Source organism: Perognathus longimembris, chromosome 7 (assembly GCF_023159225.1).
Source record: "Perognathus longimembris pacificus isolate PPM17 chromosome 7, ASM2315922v1, whole genome shotgun sequence".
NCBI lineage: Eukaryota > Metazoa > Chordata > Mammalia > Rodentia > Heteromyidae > Perognathus > Perognathus longimembris.
The window spans coordinates 13,997,342-14,020,395 of NC_063167.1; the positions used below are offsets into that span (position 1 = coordinate 13,997,342).

Consider the following 23,054-nt stretch of genomic DNA (forward strand, 5'->3'; position numbering starts at 1 on the left):
ATCCCTAGACTACACAGCCTTTGCCCTCTGTCCTGCCCAAGGCTCTTATTTCCCTCCTTTGCCAATCTCTCTCTTCCCAGGCTGTTTACCTCAAGGAGCTCCAGAGCCCAGGAGAGTCTAGGTGGATGGAAAATCAGCCACCATTGTCAGGGCCCTGCAGCTGTTATTTTCTCAGCATTCTGGTTGGCCTCTGCCTTTACACCGCTCCACTTCCATTCCTCACTTCAAATGCATGCAGTGAGTGTGTTTAACAGTGATGGGACTGTACCATTCTCTTGCTCAATGATCTTTGATAGCTCCTGGTTGCCCCAAGATAAAGTTCAAACCGAGCGAGGTGGAGTCTCAGGCCCAGCCTACTTCTCCGCTAATCCTCCTTTTCCTTTCAGGTCCCCAAATTATTCACAGTTGCCAGCTTCAGAGCCTTTGAACTTGCAGTTCTGTGTTTGGTGTGAGATGAACATGTGTAAGTAAGCGAAGTGCGAAACTTCTCAGCGTGGAGGCAGGAACTCCTGCCATCTGTCTGGCAGAAATTTCTCCGCCAGGCTGAAAGAACACCAACCTCCATCTGTGTGCAGAGTCCTGGGGAATGACAACCTGCCATGTACCCTATTCTATGAGCCAGAGCTACCTCAAGAGCCAGGTGTCAAGAAGGTCACCAAGTAGCAAAGGGGAGACAGACTTCATGCCAGGTCTGTGGATGCCGGATGCCTGTACCTCAGCTTTTCACCACCAGCCCACCTACTTCTGATTTCTGCACCTTTTGCCAATGCCTCTGCGCCACCTGGTGGACATTTTTGGAATGAACCAGTGTGTCTTCCAACATCTGAGGTCGTTTCTCAAAACTTCTCAAGGACAGAATGATCTGGGGGCCTACATCCCTTAGGAAGGCTCCAGAGTCTTCCCGTAACTGTGGTTCTAAGAAAGGCAGGAATGGGTTCTGTTCCATGATAAACCAGAGGTCTGTCACTGCCCTTTCTGGAATCAGGCTTCTTTTTTCTGTTTTTTTTCTTTTTTTGGTGTGACAATCTTGGGATTGGAACTCGGGGCCCTGAGCTTTTATGCTCAAGGCTAGCTTCTACTAGCTATAACTCCACTTCTGGCTTTTTTGGTGGTTAATTGGAGATAAGAGTCTCATAGACTTTCTTGTCTGGGCTGGTTTCACACCAGGATCCTCAGATCTCAGCCTCCTAAGTAGCTAGGATTACAGGCATGAGCCACCGGCGCCCTGCTGGAATCAGGTTTCTTATATAAAAGGAGTGACTCTGTTTTCTCCAGGGCAGGGGACCTGCTGGCTTCTTTATCTTCTAACCCCAAGAGCACTGGGACTTGCACTGGTGGTACACAGGCACGTATCTCCATACCCAGCTTTATAAAGCATTCTTAGAATGTCCAGTAAAAAAAAAAAAAATCCTAATGCCAGGCTAGTGCCACATTACTGTAGTTACAGTTAAGCATCAGAAAGGCAGTGAGCTCCCTGTGCCTAGATGTGTGCACAGAGAGTCAAGGACATTTGGTGGGGAGCCAGAGTCAGGCAACTGGTCCACCAGTGGCTCTGAAAGGTGGTGCAAGCCGGCAGCTAGCAAATGTGGCTCCTTGGGTCACATGATGGAGCCATGAAGTCTAACCTTGCTATTTCAATGGAGCACATTGTGTAACCATTCTGATCCTTCATTTACCCAGCTACTGAATGAGGATAAAGCAGTTCCCATGTTACCAAGTCCTTTGGAGTTGAGGGAATAAAGCAGTGTAAAAAGAAACTGCAGAGCTGGGAGTGTGGCTTAGCAGTAGAGCGTTTGCCTAGCATGCATGAAGCCCTGGGTTCGATTCCTCAGGGCCACGTACACAGAAAAAGCCAGAAGTGGCTCTGTGGCTCAAATGGTAGAGTGCTAGCCTTGAGCAAAAAAGAAGCCAGGCACAGTGCTCAGGCCTTGAGTTCAAGCCCTGGGATTGGCAAAAAAAGAGAGAGAGAGAGGGAAGGAAGGGAGGGAGGGAGAGAGGGGAGGAAGAAGAAAGAAGGAAGGAAAGAAAGAAAGAAAGAAAAGAAAGAAGGAAGGAAGGAAAGAAAGAAAGAAAAAGAGAGATGCAGCTGTGTTCCAGTGGCTCACGCCTCTAATCCTAGCTACTCAGGAGGCTGAGATCTGAGGATTGCAGTTCAAAGCCAGCCAGGCAGGAAAATCTGTGAGACTCTTATTTCCAATTAACCACCAAAAAATCAGAAGTGGAGCTGTGGCTCAAAATGGTAGAGTGCTAACCTTGAGCAAAAAGAGCTCAAGGACAGCACCCAGACCCCGAATTCAACTCCCAGTATGGCATAGAAGTCCCCTTCCAGCTGACATCCTCCAGTCCCAGAGTCCCTGTTTCCACCCTTAAAAACAAAATACAGGGGACTCTGGTGAAGGAAATGAATGCCCCATCCTAAGCTCTCCCAGAGAGGACACTGGTCCTTGCAAGCGACTGTAAACATAGCTTCATCTCCTCCCCCAGCCCAGTCCACCCTCCTGTGACACGAACCCAGGGGTGGAGCACAAGACAGCCATAGTTAAAGACAAGCCATCAGTCTTTCTAGTTTATCCCATGCACTTTGGTCCCTGACAGTGAGCTCTGCAAGAATCCAGCATCTGTATGGAGACAAAAATGAACCCAGAGCAGGGAGAGGGAGATTACACAGAGTGTGTCTGGTTCTTAATTAATGAGTTTCCTTGGGGGAAATGCTAGTCCCCAAGCACCCGCTGAGGCATTGTTACCCACGTGGAAAGGAAAGGCTCCGTCTCCCTAATTCCCAGCCAGTGTCTCCCCACTGCCTTGTGAGCCACTCGCAGCCGTGTGGCAACTGAGAGCTGGCCACATCCGCTGGGGGGTTCAGAGCGTAGCTTCTAGACACAGCTGTCTGGCAGGAATTCCGGCCTGACCATGTACAAGCTGTATGTACAAATGATTTAATTTCTTCAGGCTTCCAGCTCCTTATCTAAAGAATGATGATAGGAACAATTCCATGTGGGTGGTGTAAGCCCTCATAAAATGCTTAGGGCATTCCTGGGTACATAGTCAGAGCTCAATAAATGCTGCTATTATCATTCATGGAACACAGGCTTGGCACCAGGCACCAGGAGCACAAAGATGGGTAAGACCATGAGAATGGTGGCACACTCCGCTGGGAGCTGGTCACAGGGCAGAGGGATGTGCCAAGGAGATGGCTGTAAACGTGATAGGGCCGATGGGTACTGTGCTGTGTGAACAGGGCTTAGCTATTCAGCTATTTGCTTGAGCGCCAGGATTCATGTCCTGGAGGCCAGGGGCTGCTGCTTTTAAACTGGACTTTGGTGCATCTGGGTGGTGCTTGCTTAGCATGTACAGGGAAAGCCAAGCCAAGCTGTGCACACCTGTTGTTCCAGCCGCTTGGGAGGCTGAGGCAGGAGGATTGCTTAAAGCCAAGAATTTGAGGCCACATTGCAAGACTGGGTCTTTTTTTTTTTTTTTAAAGACCGGTCTAATGGCTAAAACTTATAACCCTAGCTACTTAGGAGGCAGAATGGAGGGGGCAGGATTGTAGTTTAAGGCCAGCCTAGGCATAAACGCATCTCAACCAATGATTGAGCATAGTGGTATGCACATGCCATCCCAAACTAGAGAAGAAGCACAAAGGCTGAGCGTGGTGGCACCTGCCTGTCCTTCCAGTGACAAATGGAGGCACAAATAGGAGGATCACAGTTGTCCAGACCAGTTGAGCATAAAGCAACACTCGATCTCCAAAAATAACCCCCAAAAGGGACTGGTTGGATGGTTCAAGTGGTGGCATTCCTGCCTACCAAGTGCGAGGCCCTGAATTTAAATCCCAGTACTGCCAAAAATAAAAATTAAAAATAGACTGACATGGGACCGTATGAGCAAGGAATGGGCTGGCCACGCGCTGGGCACCTGCCCCTCTGCGGTACTTGGAAGCACCTGATAGCATCTCTGTCTCATGGTGTGTGTCTGTGATTAAGTGGGAAAGAATTAGGAGCAGAGCTGGGATGGATGGGGGAGGGGAGAAAGAAGACCCTGGTACAGATGCAGGCTTTTGTATTCTCATGTTTTGTTTTTTTTCTTGTGCTGCTGGGGATGGAACCCAGAGCCTCCTTGAGTCACACCCACTAGGCAAGTGCTCTACCACAGAGCACCAACCCAAGTCCTCAAGTGTTATTGTCTTTAAAACAACAACAACAATGTTTATTGTGTAATTCCAATAGTCATTTGCAAAATCTACCACAGAGCACCAACTGAAGTCCACAAGTGTTATTGTGTTATATTATTTTGTTTTTGTATATGTATACCAGTACTGAAGCTTGAACTCAGGGCCTGAACGTTATCCCTAAGGGTTTTTTTGTTTGTTTGTTTGTTCAAGGCGATTGCTCTACCACTTGAGCCACAGTCAGAGTTCCGCATTTGACTTTTTGGTGGTTAATGGAAGATAAGAGTCTCATGGACTTTGCTGCCCAGGCTGCCCTCGAACCTCCATCATTTGATCTCAGACTCCTGAGTAGCTAGGATGACCAGCGTGAGCCACCAGCGCCCAGCCTCATGAGATTCTTATTTTCAATTAACCACCTAAAATCTGGAAATGGAACTGCAGCTCAACTTAGCAGTAGGACCGTTGAGCAAAAAGGCTCAGGGATAGCACCTGAGCCCTGAGTCCAAGTGCGTGCGCGCACACACACACACACACACACACACACACACACACAGACTAAGCTAGAAGCATGGCTCATTTCTGTAATCTCAGCACTCATGAAGTAGAGGCAGGAAGATTGCAAAATCAAGACTAGTTTGGGCTACACAGGGAGAACACAAAACTAAAACTAGGGGTTGGAGGCATGGCTCGGGTGGTGGACCACCAGCCAGTGAGGGAAAACATCAAACACCAAGTTGGAGTCCTGATCTTGGACCAAAAAAAACCCTAACAACAACAACAAAACACATAAAAACAAAAACAAAACAGCTGGAGAAGGGGATGCGGATGACTGGACAGAGTGGGCGGTGGCTGCTCACCTAGCTCAGGTTTTTACAAACTGTGGCCCCTGGAGCAGCTCCCTTTCATGAAGTCAAACTTCCTCACAACCCAGCCATGCTTCATCGATTTCCATGATGTCTGGGGCTTGCTTTCGTGCTTCTTGGCAGAGTTGAGCAATTGCAGAGAGGGTATGACTCCTAAAGCTGAAAACATTTACTGTCTGGCCCTTTTTAAAAAGTTTGCCATTCAAGGAAATACCACATTCCACCCACTAGAATGGCTATTAAAAATAAAAATAAAAAAGACAACAAGAAGGATGTGGACCAATTGGGGCTCTTACATGCTGCTAATGGGAAGGGAAGCTAGTGTAGCCACTTCGATAAACAGCCTGGAATTTCCTCAGGCCAAAGAGAGAGAGAGATTGATCCAGCAAGTCCACTCCACAGATACATTTCCTGAGAGAAATGAAAATGTCCCCTCTATGCAAAGACGAACCAGAATGTTCATTGTAGTATTAGTTTCTGCCAGTACTGGAGTTTGAACTCAGAACCGCATGCTTTCACTGGCTTTTTTGCTCATAGATGGTACTTTACCATTTGAGCCATGCCTCCAGCTCAGGGTTTTTTTTTTTGGGTTTAGTTGGAGATAGAGTCTCAGACTTTTCTGCTGCAGCTATCTTTGAATCACAGTCTTCTGGATCTTAGCCTCCTGAGTAGCTAGGATTACAGGTATGAACCACCAGTGTCTGACTCACAGAATTATTTATGATAGCAAAAAAAATGGAAAAATCCAATCTGTCAATTGATGATTGGATAAATACAATGTACTATTTAGCTAGACAGTGGGGAGGGAGGTGTTGGGAGGCTGGGAATTGGGCACATGTTGGGCTAAGGAAGAGGCCTTAGAGCGAGAGCTAATTAAGTAGGTCTCAAACCCTAGCAACATAGAAATCACCTAGCACTGAGTAGAAGGGGTGCTGTGACTCAAGTGGTAGAGTGCACACCTTGAGTAAAAAGAAGCTCAGGGACAGTGCCAGGCATTGAGTTCAAGCCCTAGGATCAGAAGAAAGGAAGGAAGGAAAGGAGGGAGGGAAGCAGGAAGGAAGTGAAGAAGAGAGGGAGAGAGAAGGCCCAGTTTGCCTAGCTACAAATTGGCAGCATTTGGATTTGAATTGAAGCATTGGGTTTTGAGGGTTCCCACCCCTCCTCCTCTTTCCCCTAATACTGAAGGTGAGAAACCAAGGGCCTCACCCACCCAGGCAAGCCCGCTCCCACTGAACTACATCCCCAGCCCCAGATCCTGAGTTTTTGTTTGTGCTGATACAAGGCCTCACACTCTCATACCATTTGAGCTAGACCTCATTTCTGGCTTTTTGCTGTTAATTGAGTCTCTCATACTTCTGCCCGGGCTGGCTTCAAACTGTGCTCCTCAGATCTCAGCCTCCTAAGTAGCTAGGATTACAAGCATGAGCCATTAGTGTCTGGCCAGCTTGAGTTCTTGATTGTCATGCTACACTGAGAGCCATGGTTGAGGATCCTTGTAATACCTAACTGCAAGTCTCAGGTACAAGGTCTGGGCACATGGTATGTGCTGAGCAAATGCTGGAGACCAATTGAGCTGAAAGTCTCTACATTTAGGTAGAGAGGGGGGAAAAAAATCACCCAAACACTTTAGCTGGTTGCGATGTCTCATGCAATTTATTTGATAAGACTCAGTATCTTAAGAACTCTAATGAGAATGGGATGTAAAAAAATAGTTCAGAAAAAAAAATTCCCTGTTGTGGCCCACTCAAAGCTTAGGGAGTTCAACACCTGTCAATCTATTAGAATGAGTGATCATAGGTTTTAACCTTATAAAGATGGTGAAGGGATGTTGGAGAAGAAGGGTAGATGGTGATTGACCGATTTCTGCTCATCTCATTCCTCTTTCCCCACTTTCTGCATATCTCTCCAAGTCACTATTCGAGGTAAGGAGGACCCAGTGAGAGAAATCTTTTGGTGTCATTTGCTAATCAAAATTAAATTCTCTTTTAATTCAGGTCCTGAGTTGTATCTACCCCTAACTATACTGTGAATCTATGAATCTCAGGTAAGCCAAGAAAGCCTTCCTTCTGAGTCAGAATCTTTGGTACAGGGTGGAACTTTTTCTCACTTGAATACCAATGGTCGTGTTTCTTCCACTCAGAGGAACAATGAAAAGGTTATACTAATGGAAGTCATCAGGTCTGTCCCCTTCCACATAGCAAGTGGCCCAGCTTTGAGTGGCTCAAGTCAGCAAGAGAACCAGGGCCAATGAATATACAGTTCTGTAGATTGACCCAAGACTCAAGATATCGTAACTACTTCACCCAGGTCTTAGGAGAGGGAGAGAGAGAGAAGTTGGGTTATAGGACCCAAGAGATAAAGTGATTTGCCACAAAATAAGACTAAGAGGCTTTCCGGAAATGAACAACCTTCTGGAATGCTTGCCGGAAGTCTTCATTGAACACAGTATAGATTATGGGATTGATGAGGGAGTTTAAATAGCCTAGCCAAGTGAAGAAGTCAAAGAGAGCTGGGTGGATCCAGCATGAGTCCCGACAGATGGGCAGGACCAAGGATGCCACAAAGAAGGGCAGCCAGCAGATGATAAAAGCTCCCAGAATGATCCCCAGGGTCTTAGTGGCTTTCCTTTCCCGAGCAGCAGAAATCCTCTTGCGTTCCAGGATGCTATCAGCCAGCTTGATTTTCACGTGGTTGAAAAAAAGAGGAGAGCCAGCTGCGTGGGAGTGGCCTTCGTGGAGACTGGGATTGAGCGAGCAGAGGGAGGACCCCGCGGAGCCCGCGATGAGATGGGCTGTGGTGAAGCGCTTCCCATAGAGAGAGGGCGGATTCAGGATGCGGCTCCTGGCCACCACGTAGATGCGGCCGTAGAGGATGATGAGCAAGAGGGATGGGATGTAGAAGGCCCCACAGGTGGAGTAGATGGTGTAGGAGATCTGAGAAGTGTTCACCAGGCAGTCTGAGATCTCCTCCTGAGCCTTCGCCTGCCTCCAGAAGAGCGGTGGGATGGAGATACAGATGGAGATGACCCAGACCACGGCGATCATCAAGGCCGCATGGCCCGCCGTCCTGCGTTTGCTGTACTCCAGGGCGTCTGTGATGGCCCAGTATCTATCCAGAGCGATGACGCAGAGATGCAGAATGGACGCCGTACAGCACGTCATGTCAGAAGACACCCACAGGTCACAGAGGATTTGGCCAAAGTTCCAAGTGTGAGTGGTGGTATAGGCAATACTGATGGGCATGACCAAGATGGAAACCAGGAGGTCGGTGGTGGCCAGGGAGCCAATGAGATAATTGGCTGGGGTGTGGAGCTTCCTGGTGAGCAAGATGGTGGTCAGCACAAAGGCGTTGGAGAGGACAGTGGCCAGAGTGATGATGGACAGGACCACAGCCAGGGAGATCTTGAGGGCCTGGAGGGTCCCTGGATCCCAAGCTTCTGGGGGACCTGTGGTGTTCAGGGATCTGTTGAAGACCTCCTGGGGAAGCCCTTCTGCTGACTGGTTGGGTGGGGACATGCTAGGAGGCTCTGTCTCTTCCTGCGGATTGCGGCACTCAGGGTTTCGCCTTGTTTGGTCCCCAGAGCAAAGTCATCCTTCAGCTTCTTGATGGGGAGAGCCAAGCATCAAAGCGGGCCACAGAGAAAGATGTCAGGATGAGGCTGAAGAAACGGTAGTCCAGGCCCCAGGAACAGAAGCTGAATTTTGCTAGGATATCACAAAGGGAGATAACCCTGGGGTTCATTGCTTTTGACATTTTGGGCTCCCGATTGAATGAACGCTTCAAAAAATTTCCCCATCTCTGATCAGAGAAGATTCTGGACTATCAGGTTGCTTCCAGGGAACTTTGAAAACCAGAGATGAAAAGAAGTGGCAGCGGGCTCAGGGCAGCAGTGCAGGCCACAGCTCGGCTTTCCCAGGCTCATTTTGACGCATCATGAAATACTGAACTCTGGTTCCCGTCCCACTGATGATTTTTTGAGGCTGAACAGACAAAACATTCTGGTTACCAAGACTGGAAGAATGCATGACTGGAGAGAAGGCCAAACAAACGAGATCACTATCCGTTCACTGACATGGATGCCTCTGGGACTTAAAAAAAGAAAAAAGAAAAAAAAAGATAAAGTTAGGTTCTATAGCCAGATGAACCTGAAGGTGGAAATGATAAAAGTAAAAGGCTTCTGCTTAAGGCTGTGGTGCCGTAAACCTGCCCTTCTTAAAGGGAGGAGATGGGGGAGGGAGGGGTATCCCCACCCCCACAATTCCCAGAGGACAGAGTCATAGCTGTTGGAACTACCGCGGGCTTGAGACAACGACATGAAATCAGCACTGGAAACTCTGCACCAGACAGCTTCCTTCTATTTACTCAGTCAGGGAAGCTCAACCCAACCCAGCTGGGCATAGGAGGCCGGTGCAGGAAAAAAACACCAGATTACCCCATGAATGTCTCTAAGGAGTGTCAGGTCAACTTTTCTTTCCTTCTCTTTTTTTTTTTTCTCCTAGTTCATGTTTTATATTTTATTTTTTTAAATTTAATTTATTGTGCCAGTCCTGGGGCTTGAACTCAGGGCCTGGCATTCTCCCTGAGCTGTTTTTGCTCAAGGCTAGCACTCTATCACTTTGAGCCACTTCTGGTTTTCTGGTGGTTAGCTGGAAATACAGAGTCTCACAGACTTTCCTTCCCCGGCTGGCTTTGAACCATGATCTGCAGCTCTCTGCCTCTGAGTACCTAGGATTGCATGCGTGAGCCATAGGACCCAGCTACTTTTCTTATAGCAAATAGTAATAACAATAAGCAACTCTCCTTGAAGGCTCAATTTCATGTCTCCTCTGTTTGCTTCTGACCTCTGGGATGCTGGACAAGCCATGGACTCTGGGGTCTGAGGGCTTAGTGTGGATGATGAGGGAAGCCAGGGGCAGAGCCATGAAGAGCCATGAAGAGTCCATGGGGCCCAGTGGATAGACCCCGGGCAGGGTGGAGGGGTGGGAGAAGAATATCAAGACCCTATGCACTTGCCCACTATCTCTGTGGCTGTTTTCCAGCTCAGCAAACACTCACACCTGGCAGGGCAGGCAGTCATGGAGCTCCAAAGATCCTGGGTATGAGCTGGCAAAGCCAAATTTATATACACTTAAAAATGAACACTAAAAAACAGCCAGGTAGGGGCTGGGAATGGGGCCCAGTGGCAGAGTGCTTGCCTCACTTAATGAAGCCCTGGGTTCAATTCCTCAGCACCACATAGATAGAAAAGGCCAGAAGTGGCGCTGTGGCTCAAGTGGCAGAGTGCTAGCCTTGAGGAAAAAGAAGCCAGGGACAGTGCAAAGGCCCTGAGTTCAAGCCCCAGGACTGGCAAAACAAACAAAAAATGTATCTGCCCAGAAGAAGAGAACTTTACTTGAGAAAGCAAAGCCTACTCTACCAAATGGGAAATGTATCCCAAAGTTTAAAGAATTGATGATTTACTTATTTGTGGCACTCCTGCTGTGCTCCGGGCATGCAGCCAATCCCTGGGCTAAAGCACCCAAGGTGTTTGGGGGGGTACGATGGCCCTCAACTTACAAATGAGCCAATGGATGCTCAGAGAGGTGATGTCACCTGCCCAAAGCCACCCAGCTGGAAGTGGAAGAACCGGGTCCTTTCTCTGCATTGCTGCAATTCAGGAAGAAAAGCCTGGGGCATGGCAAGCAACCCCAAGGTGACCAGTGACTTAAGTTCTCATCCTTCCCCCTCCCAACACTTGCTGCAGGCTCCATTCTACAGGCCTCTCACTCGTTTTCCTCCCACTCTAGTTCCCAAGGAAAATGGCTGGGCTGCAGATTGCCTGGGTGAGCAAGGTGAGGAGTGGTCAGGCCCTGTGCGAGGCCACTGCGCCTCTCCCCAGAGACTCCTGAGCGGCCCCAGGCCCAGTGAGCTCATGGCAGGCAGAGGCGTGGCGACTTAGCCCCTGGGTGATGTCTCAGGAAGGACAGAGTGATGGCCTTGACCAGGAAGCCTGGCGGGACTCCAGGGTTGTCTCCCTCCTTTCCTGCTGTGGGCTATCCTTCTCCATCCTGAGCAACGGTAAGGGAGATGCCCACAGTCCTACCGCCTCTGGAGATGCCATTTCCCCCAGCAGGTAGATAAGTTTCATGGTGTGTGTGTGTGTGTGTGTGTGTGTGTGTGTGTGTGTGTGTGTGTACCATTACTGGAGTTTGAACTAGGCCTGAGTGCTGTCCCTTAGCTTCCCCACCCCACCCCTCAAACTAGCATTCTACCACCTGAGCCACAGCTCCACTTACAGCTTTTTGGTGGTGGATTAGCAATAAGAGTCTCAGATTTTCCTGCCTGAACTGGCTTTGAACCACGATCCTCAGATCACAGCTTCCTGAGCAGCTCAGATTGCAAGGGTGAGCCATTGTGCCCTGCTGAAGGAACCCTGTTAGCAAGTAATTTGGTATTGTTGCATGAAACTAGTAGTGTGAGTATCACCTCAGGACCCAGTGCTACAGTCATGGATGTGCATGACAATGAAACTTCTATGGGTTTATCAGATGCCACAGGAACAAGAATGATGCTAATGATTCTATATATACATATTTTACACACACACACACAGAGCCACTTTTGTTGGGCTCCTGAATGAACTAAGAGCAGGAACAAAGCTTGGACTCCCTGGCTCCATTTTGTACATGTGTCTGCTCTAAGCCAGTCTCTCTGCAGTCACTGTGCAATCACCTTAGAACCCAGCAGGGCAGGACTTACCACTGATCATGACGTCTTTATGGAAACCAAGACTACCTGGAAGGAACAACAATGCTTCCTCAGGACAGACCACCTGCCAACAGCCCACCTAGCAACAGTGGCCAACTCGCTCCTCTCAAATGATAAAGTGGTAACAACTTCACAAACTCCGGAACCAAGGGCTGTTGGTGGTAGCTCATACCTATAATCCTAGCTACTCAGGAAGCCGAGATGTGAGGATCTCAGGTAGAAGCCAGTTCAGACAGAAATGCTGTGAGAGTCTCCTCTCCCAGTATTCAGCAAGAGTCTAGATGTGGAAGTGTGGCTCAAGTGATAGAGCACCAGCCTTGAATGAAAACGACAAGTGAGCTGGGTGCCAGTAGCTCACACCTATAATCCTAACTACTCAAGAGGCTGAGATCCGAGGATTGTGGTTCGAAGCCAGCCCAGACAGAAAAGTCCATGAGACTCTTACCTCCCATCAACTACTCAGAAAAAGCCGGAAGTGATGCTGTAGCTCAAGTGGCAGAGCACTAGAGTCAAAGAAGCTCAGGAACAGTGCCCAGGCCCTGAGTTCAAGCCTCAGGACCAGCAAAACAAAAAAAAAACAAAAAAGATAGGTGAGGGCTGGGAATATGGCCTAGTGGTAGAGTGCTCGCCTTGTATACATGAAGCCCTGGGTTCGATTCCTCAGCACCACACATATAGAAAAAGCCGGAAGTGGCACTGTGGCTCAAGTGGTAGCGTGCTAGCCTTGAGCAAAAAGAAGCCAGGGACAGTGCCCAGGCCCTGAGTTCAAGCCCCAGGATTGGCCAAAAAAAAAAAAAAAAGAGACAGATGAGTTCAAACCCCAGTACTAGCACAAACAAACAAACAACAACATAAAACCCCAAACAAACGACAAAACTCCAGAAAGTAAAATGATGGTCAACCAAGCCGAAGCTGTTACTTTCTTTTTCTTTTTTACCAGCAGTCCCTCCTGGGGGACCTGGACAAGTCCTTTCCCCTCCTGGGCCCTTTTGCCCCATTTGTAAAGTGGGATGACAACACCTTTGTTCTGTGGTTTTGGTGCGGGGGAGGGGCAGGGGCCCAGGGGCAGGCACACAGCAAGAGTCCTTTTATTCCTCTTGACCTAAGTTTCCCACCCAGGGCTCAGTGGACTTTCCGAAAGGTCTTTATGCGACTCAGAAAACCTTGCCACAAGCAAAGAAGATGGACGGCTTTAATGGATGTGTGGAAACCAATCTCTTCCTTTTAGAGGAGAAGCACCAGGGCTCTGTGAGAGATTTGTGGCAGTAGAATAAATCCCCCTCCAAGGAATTCATGTCTGTGTTCTGTCTCTAGAAGTTATGTGGCATAGACGAGTGAGCCCTGGCCGGGGAAATCACTCTCCACAAATCTGAGAGCTTTCCATTTTACGAAAATGCTTCCATCACTGTTATCTGACTTCACATACTCCCCACCCCCCAATCTTCTAAGTGGGGCCTTCTATAGACTCAGCTTCCTCTGGAAAAAGCAGGGTGGCAAATGTGCTTCTCACAGACATCTTGAGGGTTCGATATAATTTACATAATTGACAAGGGTGTGTGTACATCTCTGTATCTGAGTGCAAGTTTTATTTTATTTTTGTCGGTCATGGGACTTGAACTCAGGGCCTGGGCACCGGCTCAATTTTCTGGTGGTTAACTGGAGATAAGAATCTCATTGGGGGGCTGGGAATATGGCCTAGTGGCAAGAGTACTTGCCTTGTATACATGAGGCCCTGGGTTCGATTCCTCAGCACCACATATACAGAAAATGGCTGGAAGTGGCGCTGTGGCTCAAGTGGCAGAGTGCTAGCCTTGAGCAAAAAGAAGCCAGGGACAGTGCTCAGGCCAAAAACAAAAACAAAGAATCTCATTGGCTTTTTTGTCTGAGCTGGTGTCAAACTGTGATCCTCAGATCACAGCCTCTTGAGTAGCTAGGATTACAGGCATGAGCCACCAGCACCCAAGGGTTTTATTTTATATGTGTTGATACTGGGGCTTGAACTTAGGGCCTGGGTGCTAACCCTTAGATTTTTCTTGCAAGGCTGGTGCTCTGCTACTTGAGCCACAGTTCCACTTCCAGCCAGCCTTTTGGTGGTTAATTGGAAACAACAGTTTCACAAACTTATTGGCCTGGAGTTGGCTTTGAGCCAGGATCCTCAGATCTCAGCCTCCTGAGTAGCTAGGATGACAAGCGTGAGCCACCAGCGCTTGGTAAGTGCGTTTTTTGTGTGTTTTTTTTTTTTTTTTTTTTTGGCCAGTCCTGGGCCTTGGACTCAGGGCCTGAGCACTGTCCCTGGCTTCTTCCCGCTCAAGGCTAGCACTCTGCCACCTGAGCCACAGCGCCCCTTCTGGCCGTTTTCCATATATGTGGTGCTGGGGAATCGAACCCAGAGCTTCCTGTGTAGGAGGCAAGCGCTCCTGCCACTAGGCCATATTCCCAGCCCGTTAAGTGCGTTTTTTTTTTTTTTTTTTTTGCCAGTTTGGGGCTTGAACTCAGGTCCTGACCACTGCCCCTGGCTTCTTCTTGCTCAAGGCTAGCACTCTACCACTTGAGCCACAGCGCCACTTCTGGCTTTTTTTTCTATATATGTGGTGCTGAGGAATCGAACCCAGGGCTTCATGTATACGAGGTGAGCACTTTACCACTAGGCCATATTCCCAGCCCCGGTAAGTGCGTGTTTTAAACTCTAATCAGCATATGGAGGTGCAGGCAAGGCAGACTTACAGCTCAGTTCTCTAATTATAAAATCTGGGAAGAGTGGGGGGGGGGGATGGGCAGGGGGCAAGCAGGCAAAGTCCTGATCTAGCCTTTCCACTCCCAGCGGTCCACCCAACTAAACGCCGAATGAGGTTTGTGGTGAAGCTCTGTGGGAGTGCCAGCACTGCAAAAATGAAATGAAATGAAAAAGCATGTATGTCCAGCAGAAAGATGTCTACAAGAACTTGTCACCGGCAGCACTCTTTGTAACAAACTGGAAACTACCTAAGCAAAACATCAGCAGTAGACTGGATGCATAGTTGTGGTGTGTTGATGAGGTAGGATGCTGGAGTCAGGACGAACCAGGTCCAGATGCACACAACCACAGAGAGCTGAGCAGAAGCCAGACACCATGTGCCAGCAGACTTTGCAAAGTTCACCAACAGACACAGTTGCCACCCACTGAGGAGCCTGTACAGGGAAGTAGGAGGGGCTTCTGGGGAAGATCTTGTTCTGTTTCTTGGGTTAGGTATGTTGATGCTGTGTAAATAATCAGGTTATACTCTTGTATTTCAGGCACTTTTACTTTTGTCTAAAAAAAGAATCTTTTTGTAAAAAGTTTCGGTCCCTCAGAACATTACAAAGTAAGCTCTATGCCCAGGTGCACACCTGTCATCCTAGCTACTCAGGAAGCTGAGACCTGAGGATCCCAGGTAGAAGCCAGTCAGGGGCAGGGAAGTGCATCCGACTTTCATTTAACCACCAAAAAGAAGTCAGAAGTGGAGCTATGGCTCAAGTGAGAGCACTTGCCTTGAGTGGAAAAGCTCAGGGACAAAGCCCAGGCCCTGAGTTCAAGCCCCAGGGCCAGCACTAAACAAAACAAAACCAACAAAAAGTGAATAAAAAGTAGCTATTAAGAAAATCCCCGGCTGGGCTGAGAATATGGCCTAGTGGCAAAAAGTGTTTGCCTCGAATACATGAAGCCCTGGGTTCGATTCCTCAGCACCACATATATAGGAAAGGCCAGAGGTGGCGCTGTGGCTCAAGTTGGCAGAGTGCTAGCCTTGAGGAAAAAGAAGCCAGGGACAGTGCTCAGGCCCTGAGTCTAAGCCCCAGGACTGGCAAAAAAAAAAAAAAAAAAAAAAAAAAAAGAAAAAGAAAAAGAAAAGAAAAGCCCTGGCTAAGAATATGGCTTAGTGATAGAGTGCTTGCCTTGCATGCATGAAGCCCTGGGTTCGATTCCTCAGTACCACAAAAACAGAAAAAGCCGGAAGTGGCACTATGGCTCCAGTGGTAGAGTGCTAGCCTTGAGCAAAAAGGAAGCCAGGGACAGTGCTCAGGTCCTGAGTTCAAGCCCCAGGACTGACAAAAAAAAAAAAAAAAAAGAGGCCAAATATTTAAGTGTTTAACAGCAGATCTGTTGGTCACAGGCAGACCTGGGGCTTATCTCTGAACTTCTGTTCAGATTTTTCATGTGAAAAATGGACACAACAGAAGCTGCGTGGTAGAACGGACTGTGAGTGTTCCACAAATTATAGCTCCAGTGGGCCCTGCTTATCGGCAAGTTTTGCTTTCCATGGTTTCAGTAACCCCAGAGTCCACAGTGATCCCAAAATATACCATGAAAAGTACCAGACACCGAGCAGCCCCTAGGTTTGAAATTAGGCACAGGGTCTGAGCAGTGTGATCAAGTCTGGCATGGTTCTGTTCTGTCCCGCCCTGGAGATGACTCATCTGTTTCTTGATCCAGGATTTCCATACTATATATGTCTTACCCGGCCTGCCCATTAGTCACAGAGCAGCCGCCTGGGTTATCAGATCAACTGTCCCGGTACCAGAGCTCGCCTTCACAGCACCCCGGGGTGCTTAACACTGTATCTAGGCCCAAGGCGCTCTCCCAACCTCTTCTCATCACTAGGACATTACATCATCCCTCCTCACAAGAAGGGTGGGTGCTGTGTGCAAAAAGACAGTGAGAGAAGGGAGGAAAGAGGGGAGATACCATAGTCATTGTGTGTGTGCGTGTGTGCGTGTGTGCGTGTGTGTGTGCGTGTGCCCGCGCGCGCATGTTCGCATGCTGTGGGTGGAACCCGGGGTCTGGAGCTCTACCCACTAAGCCAAATCCTTACCTTTTATGACAGTATATTTGATAATCATCTCATGTGAACTCTGGGACTGGGTACTGTCCCTCAACTTTTGTACTTCAAGGTTAGCATTCTACCCCTTGAACTACAGCTCCACTTCCAGCTTTTTGTGGCCAATTGGAGATAAGAGTCTCATGGACCTTCCTGCACAAGCTGGCTTCAAACCATGATTCTCAACTCTCAGCCCCCCTGAGTAGCTAGGATTACAGGCCTGGGCCACTGGCATCTGGCATTGTTCTATTATTATTAATTCTGTGTTGGAGTTTGCACTCGCTCAGCTTGCTTACTGGGCTGGTGTTTTACCATTTGGGTCATGACTCCGGTCCCATTCTATTTAACTATTACTGTTAATTTTACTGTGCTTAGTTTATAAGTTAATCTTTATCATAAATACATATGAACAAGAAGAAGAAAAAGGAGGCTGCATCTTGAGATCCCGACCTCGAGTGCAGTCCTGGTGCATCAGTACTTTCTCGCTCAATAAAATTCTTTCCATCCACCCCCCCCCTAAAAAAATGAAAAAGACAAAGGAGAAACAAGCCAAGTGCCAGTGGCGCACACCTGTAATTCTAGCTACTCCGTAAACTGAGATCTGGTAATTTTGGCTCAAAGCTATCCCAGGCAGAAAATACCATGAGATTCTTCTCTCTAATTAATTAGCAAAAAGCCAGAAGGGGAGCTGTGGCACAAGTGGTAGAGTTACCAGCCTTAAGAGAAAAAGCTAAGGAACAGCACCCAGGCCCTGAGTTCAAGCCCCAGTATTAGTACAGAAAGAAAACAAACAAACAACAAGCCACTCTAGAAGCTGTGGCTCACGCCTGCAATCCTAGCTACTCAGGAGGCTGAGATCTGAGGAACATGGTTTAGAAGCCAGCTCCGGCAGAAAAGTCTGTGAATATTCTATCTCCAATTAACTAGCAAAACACCAGAAGTGGCAGTGTGGCTCAACTGGTAGAGTGCCTGCCTTGAGCTAGCATGCAGGGCTCTAAGTTCGAGTCCCAGTACTAGCACATGCACACACACACACACACACACACACACACACACACACACACTAGTGACTGGGTGGCGATGGCTCATGCCAGTAATCCTAGCTACTCAGAAGTCTGCGATCCAGAGGATCTCATTTTGAGGCCAGCCTTGGCAGAAGAGTTCATGAGACTCTATCTCCAAAATAATCATCAAAGAGCCCAGCTAGAGGGCTGGGGGTATGGCCTAGTGGCAAGAGTGCCTGCCTCATATACATGAGGCCCTGGGTTCGATTCCCCAGCACCACATATACAGAAAATGGCCAGAAGGGGCGCTGTGGCTCAAGTGGCAGAGTGCTAGCCTTGAGCAAAAAGAAGCCAGGGACAGCGCTCAGGCCCTGAGTCCAAGCCCCAGGACTGGCCAAAAAAAAAAAAAAAAGCCCCGCTAGAAGTGTGGCTCAAGTGTTAGAATACTAGTTGAGCCAAGTGTGAGACCCTGGGTTCAAATCTTGCAGACAGACAGATAGAAAGATGGTAGATAGCTCTAAAAACTACATTTGGCAGCTGGGTGTGATTGATACATACCAGTCATCCCAACACTGTGGAGGCAGAGACAGGAAGAGCTCAAGTTGGAGGCCAACTTGGACTACCTGTCTCAAACCAACAACCAAATCCAAAATATTTTTTCAGTTATGTCTCTCACACACACAATGTTTACCTATATACACACACATACACACAATGTATGGCTATATGTATGTGTGTCTATGTTTCTGTGTGCTGGAGATGGAATCCGAAGCTTCACTTACATTCCTGAGCCACACACCCCTAAATCACCTTTCCAGTGGAACGTGCTACCCTGGAACTAGGGATTCTCAGTGGGGTGCTATCACCCCCTAGGGGTCACTTTGGGACTCTGCCCTTCCTGGGAGGGAATAGTAGAGTAGAGTACAGTACAAGGAGCTCTGTGGGTGGGGTTAGGGGATGGCCACACCTGGAGAAGAATAAAGGCCAGCATTTGCTGAGAGCTTACTGTGTACCAGCACGGCCCTAGGCTTCTCCGGGGCAGGAAGATTACGAGTTCCGGGCCAGCCTGGGATCCATTAGAGCACTTTGTCTTAATAAACAAAAAAATGTGGCTGGGGATATGGCCTAGTGACAAGAGTGCTCGTCTCGTATACATGAGGCCCTGGGTTCAATTCCCCAGCACCACATATACAGAAAATGGCCAGAAGTGGCGCTGTGGCTCAAGTGGCAGAGTGCTAGCCTTGAGCAAAGAGAAGCCAGGGACAGTGCTCAGGCCCTGAGTCCAAGGCCCAGGACTGGCCAAAAAAAAAAAAAAAAACCACAGAAACGAAATAAATAAATAAACAAAAAAATATCCTTAGTTGGGCACCGGTGGCTCACACCTGGTAATCCTACTCAGGAGGCTGAGATCTGAGGGTTGCAGTTCCAAACTAGACCAGGCAGGAAAGTGTGTGACTCTTACCTCCAGTTAAGCACTCCCAAAAAAGCCAGGAGTAGAACTGTGGCTCAATTGGTAGAACAGTAGCTTGGAGTGAAAAAGCTAGGGGACAGAGCCCAAGTACTGAGTTCAAGCCCCAGGATTGGCTGGCATGCTCACACACGAGTGCACACGTGTACACACACACACACACACACACAGCCTTTATTGGGTTCATGCTGTGCACCGGGCTCCATCTTTCTCCCCTGAACCGAGTCTCCCTCTGCCAGGCCTGGTGACGGGCAGATGCACCACCATCTTTATTCAGAGCACTGGGCACAGCCCAAAGGAAAGGTTGGAAGTGGCAACTGCAGAGCTCATTCTTGGCTGTGTTTATGCCTGCCTGGGCAGTTTATTTAAAAAAACACAGCATCTGGGTGGGCGCTGGTGGCTCACATCTGTAATCCTAACTACTAAGAAAGCTGAGATCTGAGAATCACAATTCAAAGCCAGCCTGGGCAGAAAAGTCTCCATGAGACTGTTTTTTTTTTTGCCAGTCCTGGGCTTGAACTCAGGGCCTGAGCACTGTCCCTGGCTTCTTTTTGCTCAAGGCTAGCACTCTGCCACTTGAGCCACAGCACCACTTCTGGCCTTTTCTATATATGTGGTGCTGAGGAATCAAACCCAGGGCTTCATGTATGCTAGGAAAGCACTCTTGCCACTAGGCCACATTCCCAGCCCTCCTACGAGACTCTCATCTCCAAATAACCACTCAGAAACTAGAAGTCGAGCTGTGGCACAAAGCGGTAGAGTGGTAGCCCTGAGCAAAGAGTTCGAGGATGGCATCCAGGCCCTGAGTTCAAGCCCCACAACTGCCCCAAACAAAAAACAATGGCAGCATCTGCAGGCCCGAATCAGAGCTTGAAGTTCTGCCCGAGTGCAAGGCAATCGTAATGTCAGCCTTGGGGTTCACTCGGGCTCAGAGTGGGAAGGACGCCTCGGATCACCCAGTCCCCCTCTGCACGAACCTGACCAAGGAGAGAGGCTCAGAGAGGCTGACAGCCTTGCTCAGAGTCCCACAGCGAGTTCTCAGCAGAGTCTGCAGGCTCCCACCAGTGCCTAGTGTGCCACCCGCAGCCTCCTGCTTGCACACGAACCTGAGATGGAGTAGGGAAGTCTTGGTTCGTGCCATATGCCTTGGAGAGCTTCCAGTCTCTCCCAGTTGCTCCGGTTTTTCACAGGAGAGGCGATCCTGAGAGCAGGCCGGCAGGCTGACTGCGCTCTCTCCACAAGAACCCTCGAGAAAGAACCGCAGCCCTTGGCCCTGGAGTGCAACCTGCCTCCTCTCCTCCTCTCCAGATGTGGCACACCTGGATCCCCAGAGAGCTCTTGAGCTGATGGAATGAGACCATTTTCAGGGAAGGAGAGAGGCTGCCTTCTCCAGACTGGGTAAACAGAGTGCTAACCAAAAGGAATTCATTTCCTAGAAATCAAACACTGAATTTGAGTGTTTACAGGATGCAGGCACTCTGGTCACTATCTGGTTTCTCTGCTCGGAGACACAATGTGGCAGTGAGAAAGAGGCATCAGCTCCGGACTTCAGGGCAGCCAACAGTCAGGAAGACAACTTGTTTTCCAGCCACATTGTTAGCTGTGTGACCTCAGGTAAGTCGCTCAACCTCTCTGGGCCCGTTTCCTCACCCATTCAGCTCAAAGTACTCGTGCCTACCATGTATTGGCAGGATCTTAGGAAGCTTCACCAGTGGCCCTCGGGAAACACCTCTGGTACTGGAGGCCCCAGAAACACGCGCAGGCAGGCCAGCATTTGTGGGTCTCTCTCCCCACAAGATGGGATCTGTCCGAAGCTGGGATTTGGCTTTACTCATAGCTGAATGTCTTAGGTTTAATTCTTCTGGGTAACTCAATCCATCGAGATTTGTGCAAAGAAGCTGGGTACCAGTGGCTTACACCTGCAATCCTACCTGCTTGGGAAACTGCGATCCCGAGGACCACAGTTTCACACTAGCCTGGATTTCTTTGTCTTTTTTTTTTTTTTCCTTTTTCTTTTTTGTCGGTCATGGGCTTGTGTTCTACCACGTTAGGCCACAGTGGCACTTTTCCAGCTTGGGAGTGATTAACTAGAGATAAAGGTCCCACAGACTTTGCTTCCTGGGCTGGCCTCAAACCACGATCCTCAGATCTCAGCTTCCAGAGTAGCTAGGATGGCAGGCCTGAGCCACCCGTGCCTGGCTCAGGGAGACCTCTTGTACATGCCCATTGTCCCAGCTACAGGGGAAGCTGAGGTCGGGAGGATGGAGGTTCCAGGCAAGCACTGGCTGCGAAAGAAGCAGGGTGTGCCTGTCATCACAACCAGGACAGGGGGTGCAAGATAGGCGAATTCTAGACTAGGCAGAGTCCAGTCTATTTTGGACAAAAAATAAAGACCCTATCTTAGAATAACCAGTACAAGAAAGTAGCTGGAGGTGTGGTTCAACCATAGAGTACCTGCCTAGCAAGCACCAGGCCCTGAGTTCAAACCCCATACTACACACACACACAAGCAAAGAGAAAAGATGTACTCAAAGAATCAACAAAAGAGTACAGTTTTGCTGGGAACCAGTGGCTCATACCTGTACTCCTAGCTACTCAGGAGGCTGAGATCTGAGGATCACAGTTCAAGGCTATCCCAGTCAGGAAAGTCTGTGAGACTCTTATCTCCAATTAATCACCAGAACACTGGAAGTGGTGCTGTGGCTCAAGTGGTAGATGGCTAGCATTGAGCTGAAGAGCTCAGGGACAGTGCCCAGGCCCAGAGTTCCCTTCCCTTCCCTCCTCCTCTCCTTTTTTCTTCACTTTTTCTCCCTCACTTCTCCCTCTTTGTGTGTCATGGTGCTGGGCCATGGGAACCATGGCCTAGCTCACAAACTTGGAATTATCTCTCTCATTCAGCCCTGGCTCTTAATCAGTGAGTTCACAAAAATGAGGACATTGAGGCTCACATAAGACAATGACCAGGTTTAGAGCCTTGGTCTTCACAGCCCAGATCCCTTGCTCCCCTACAGGCCTGGCCTCCTGGCCTCTGTCTGCTTTACCCATATTTGGGGCATGTGTCTTTGTTCAGGCTCTGATGTCTGCCTGGGAGAGCCATCTTTTCCACTCCCCTTCACATGTAGAAGCTTCAAGAAAGCCTTCAACTAGGAAGCTGCCATTCCATGGCCCACTCACCTGAACTCCCTCTCCGGACTCCAGGTTTGTTTGTACTGCTTACTGCCTATGGCTAGAAGCTCCTTGAAGATGTGCTCCTTTCCTCTCTGCTCCTGTGCCTGTAGCACTTGCAATCAATCTAGAACAACTCTTTTCAAGTTCAAATGGGCCTGGGGCTGGACACACTGGATCATGCCTGCAATCCTAGCTACTAAGAAGTTTGAGACCTGGAGGATTTAAGTTCAAAACCAGCCTGGGCAGAAAAAGTCTGCAAGACTCTATCTCCAATTAATCAACAAAAGCTGGACTGGAGGTATGCCTCATGTGGTAGAATACCAGCCGTGAGCAATGAAAGCACAAGGCCCTGAGTTCTAACCCTGGTATCAACACAAAAGCAAAACAAATAGACCCTGGAGAAATAATAGCATTGGGCACAGGAGTGTTGCTCAGTGATAGAATGCCAAAGCAAGCCGGGTGCTAGTGTCTCAGATGCCTATAATCCTAGCTACTCAGGGGCTGAGATCTGAGGATTGTGGTTCAAAGCCTGCTTTGGCAGAAACATCTGTGAGACTCTTATCTCTAATTAATCACACACACGCAGACACACACACATACACAGCCAGGAAGTGGAGCTATAGCTCAAGTGGTAGAGTGTCAGCCTTGAAAGAAGCTCAGGGACAGCACCCAGGCCCTGAGGTCAAGCCCTAGGACCAGAACACACACACACACACACACACACACACACACACACACACACACAATGCCAAAGCACAAAACCCTGGCTTCGGTCTTTACCACCATACATACAAAAATCTGCAG

The 23,054-nt window shown here is 48.8% G+C and overlaps 1 protein-coding gene across 1 annotated transcript; it reads right to left on the bottom strand.

The window, feature by feature from the left end:
- Positions 1-7,060: 7,060 nt before the first annotated feature.
- On the bottom strand, positions 7,061-8,696 carry Htr1d (5-hydroxytryptamine receptor 1D). Its single transcript, XM_048350473.1, has one exon. It carries the CDS (start codon positions 8,544-8,546, stop codon positions 7,413-7,415), a length of 1,134 nt encoding a protein of 377 aa, XP_048206430.1. The 5' UTR covers positions 8,547-8,696; the 3' UTR covers positions 7,061-7,412.
- Positions 8,697-23,054: the final 14,358 nt, after the last annotated feature.

Coding starts and splice junctions, on each gene's coding strand:
- Htr1d (XM_048350473.1), bottom strand. CDS start 8,546: ATGTCCCCACCCAACCAGTCAGCAGAAGGGCTTCCCCAGGAGGTCTTC.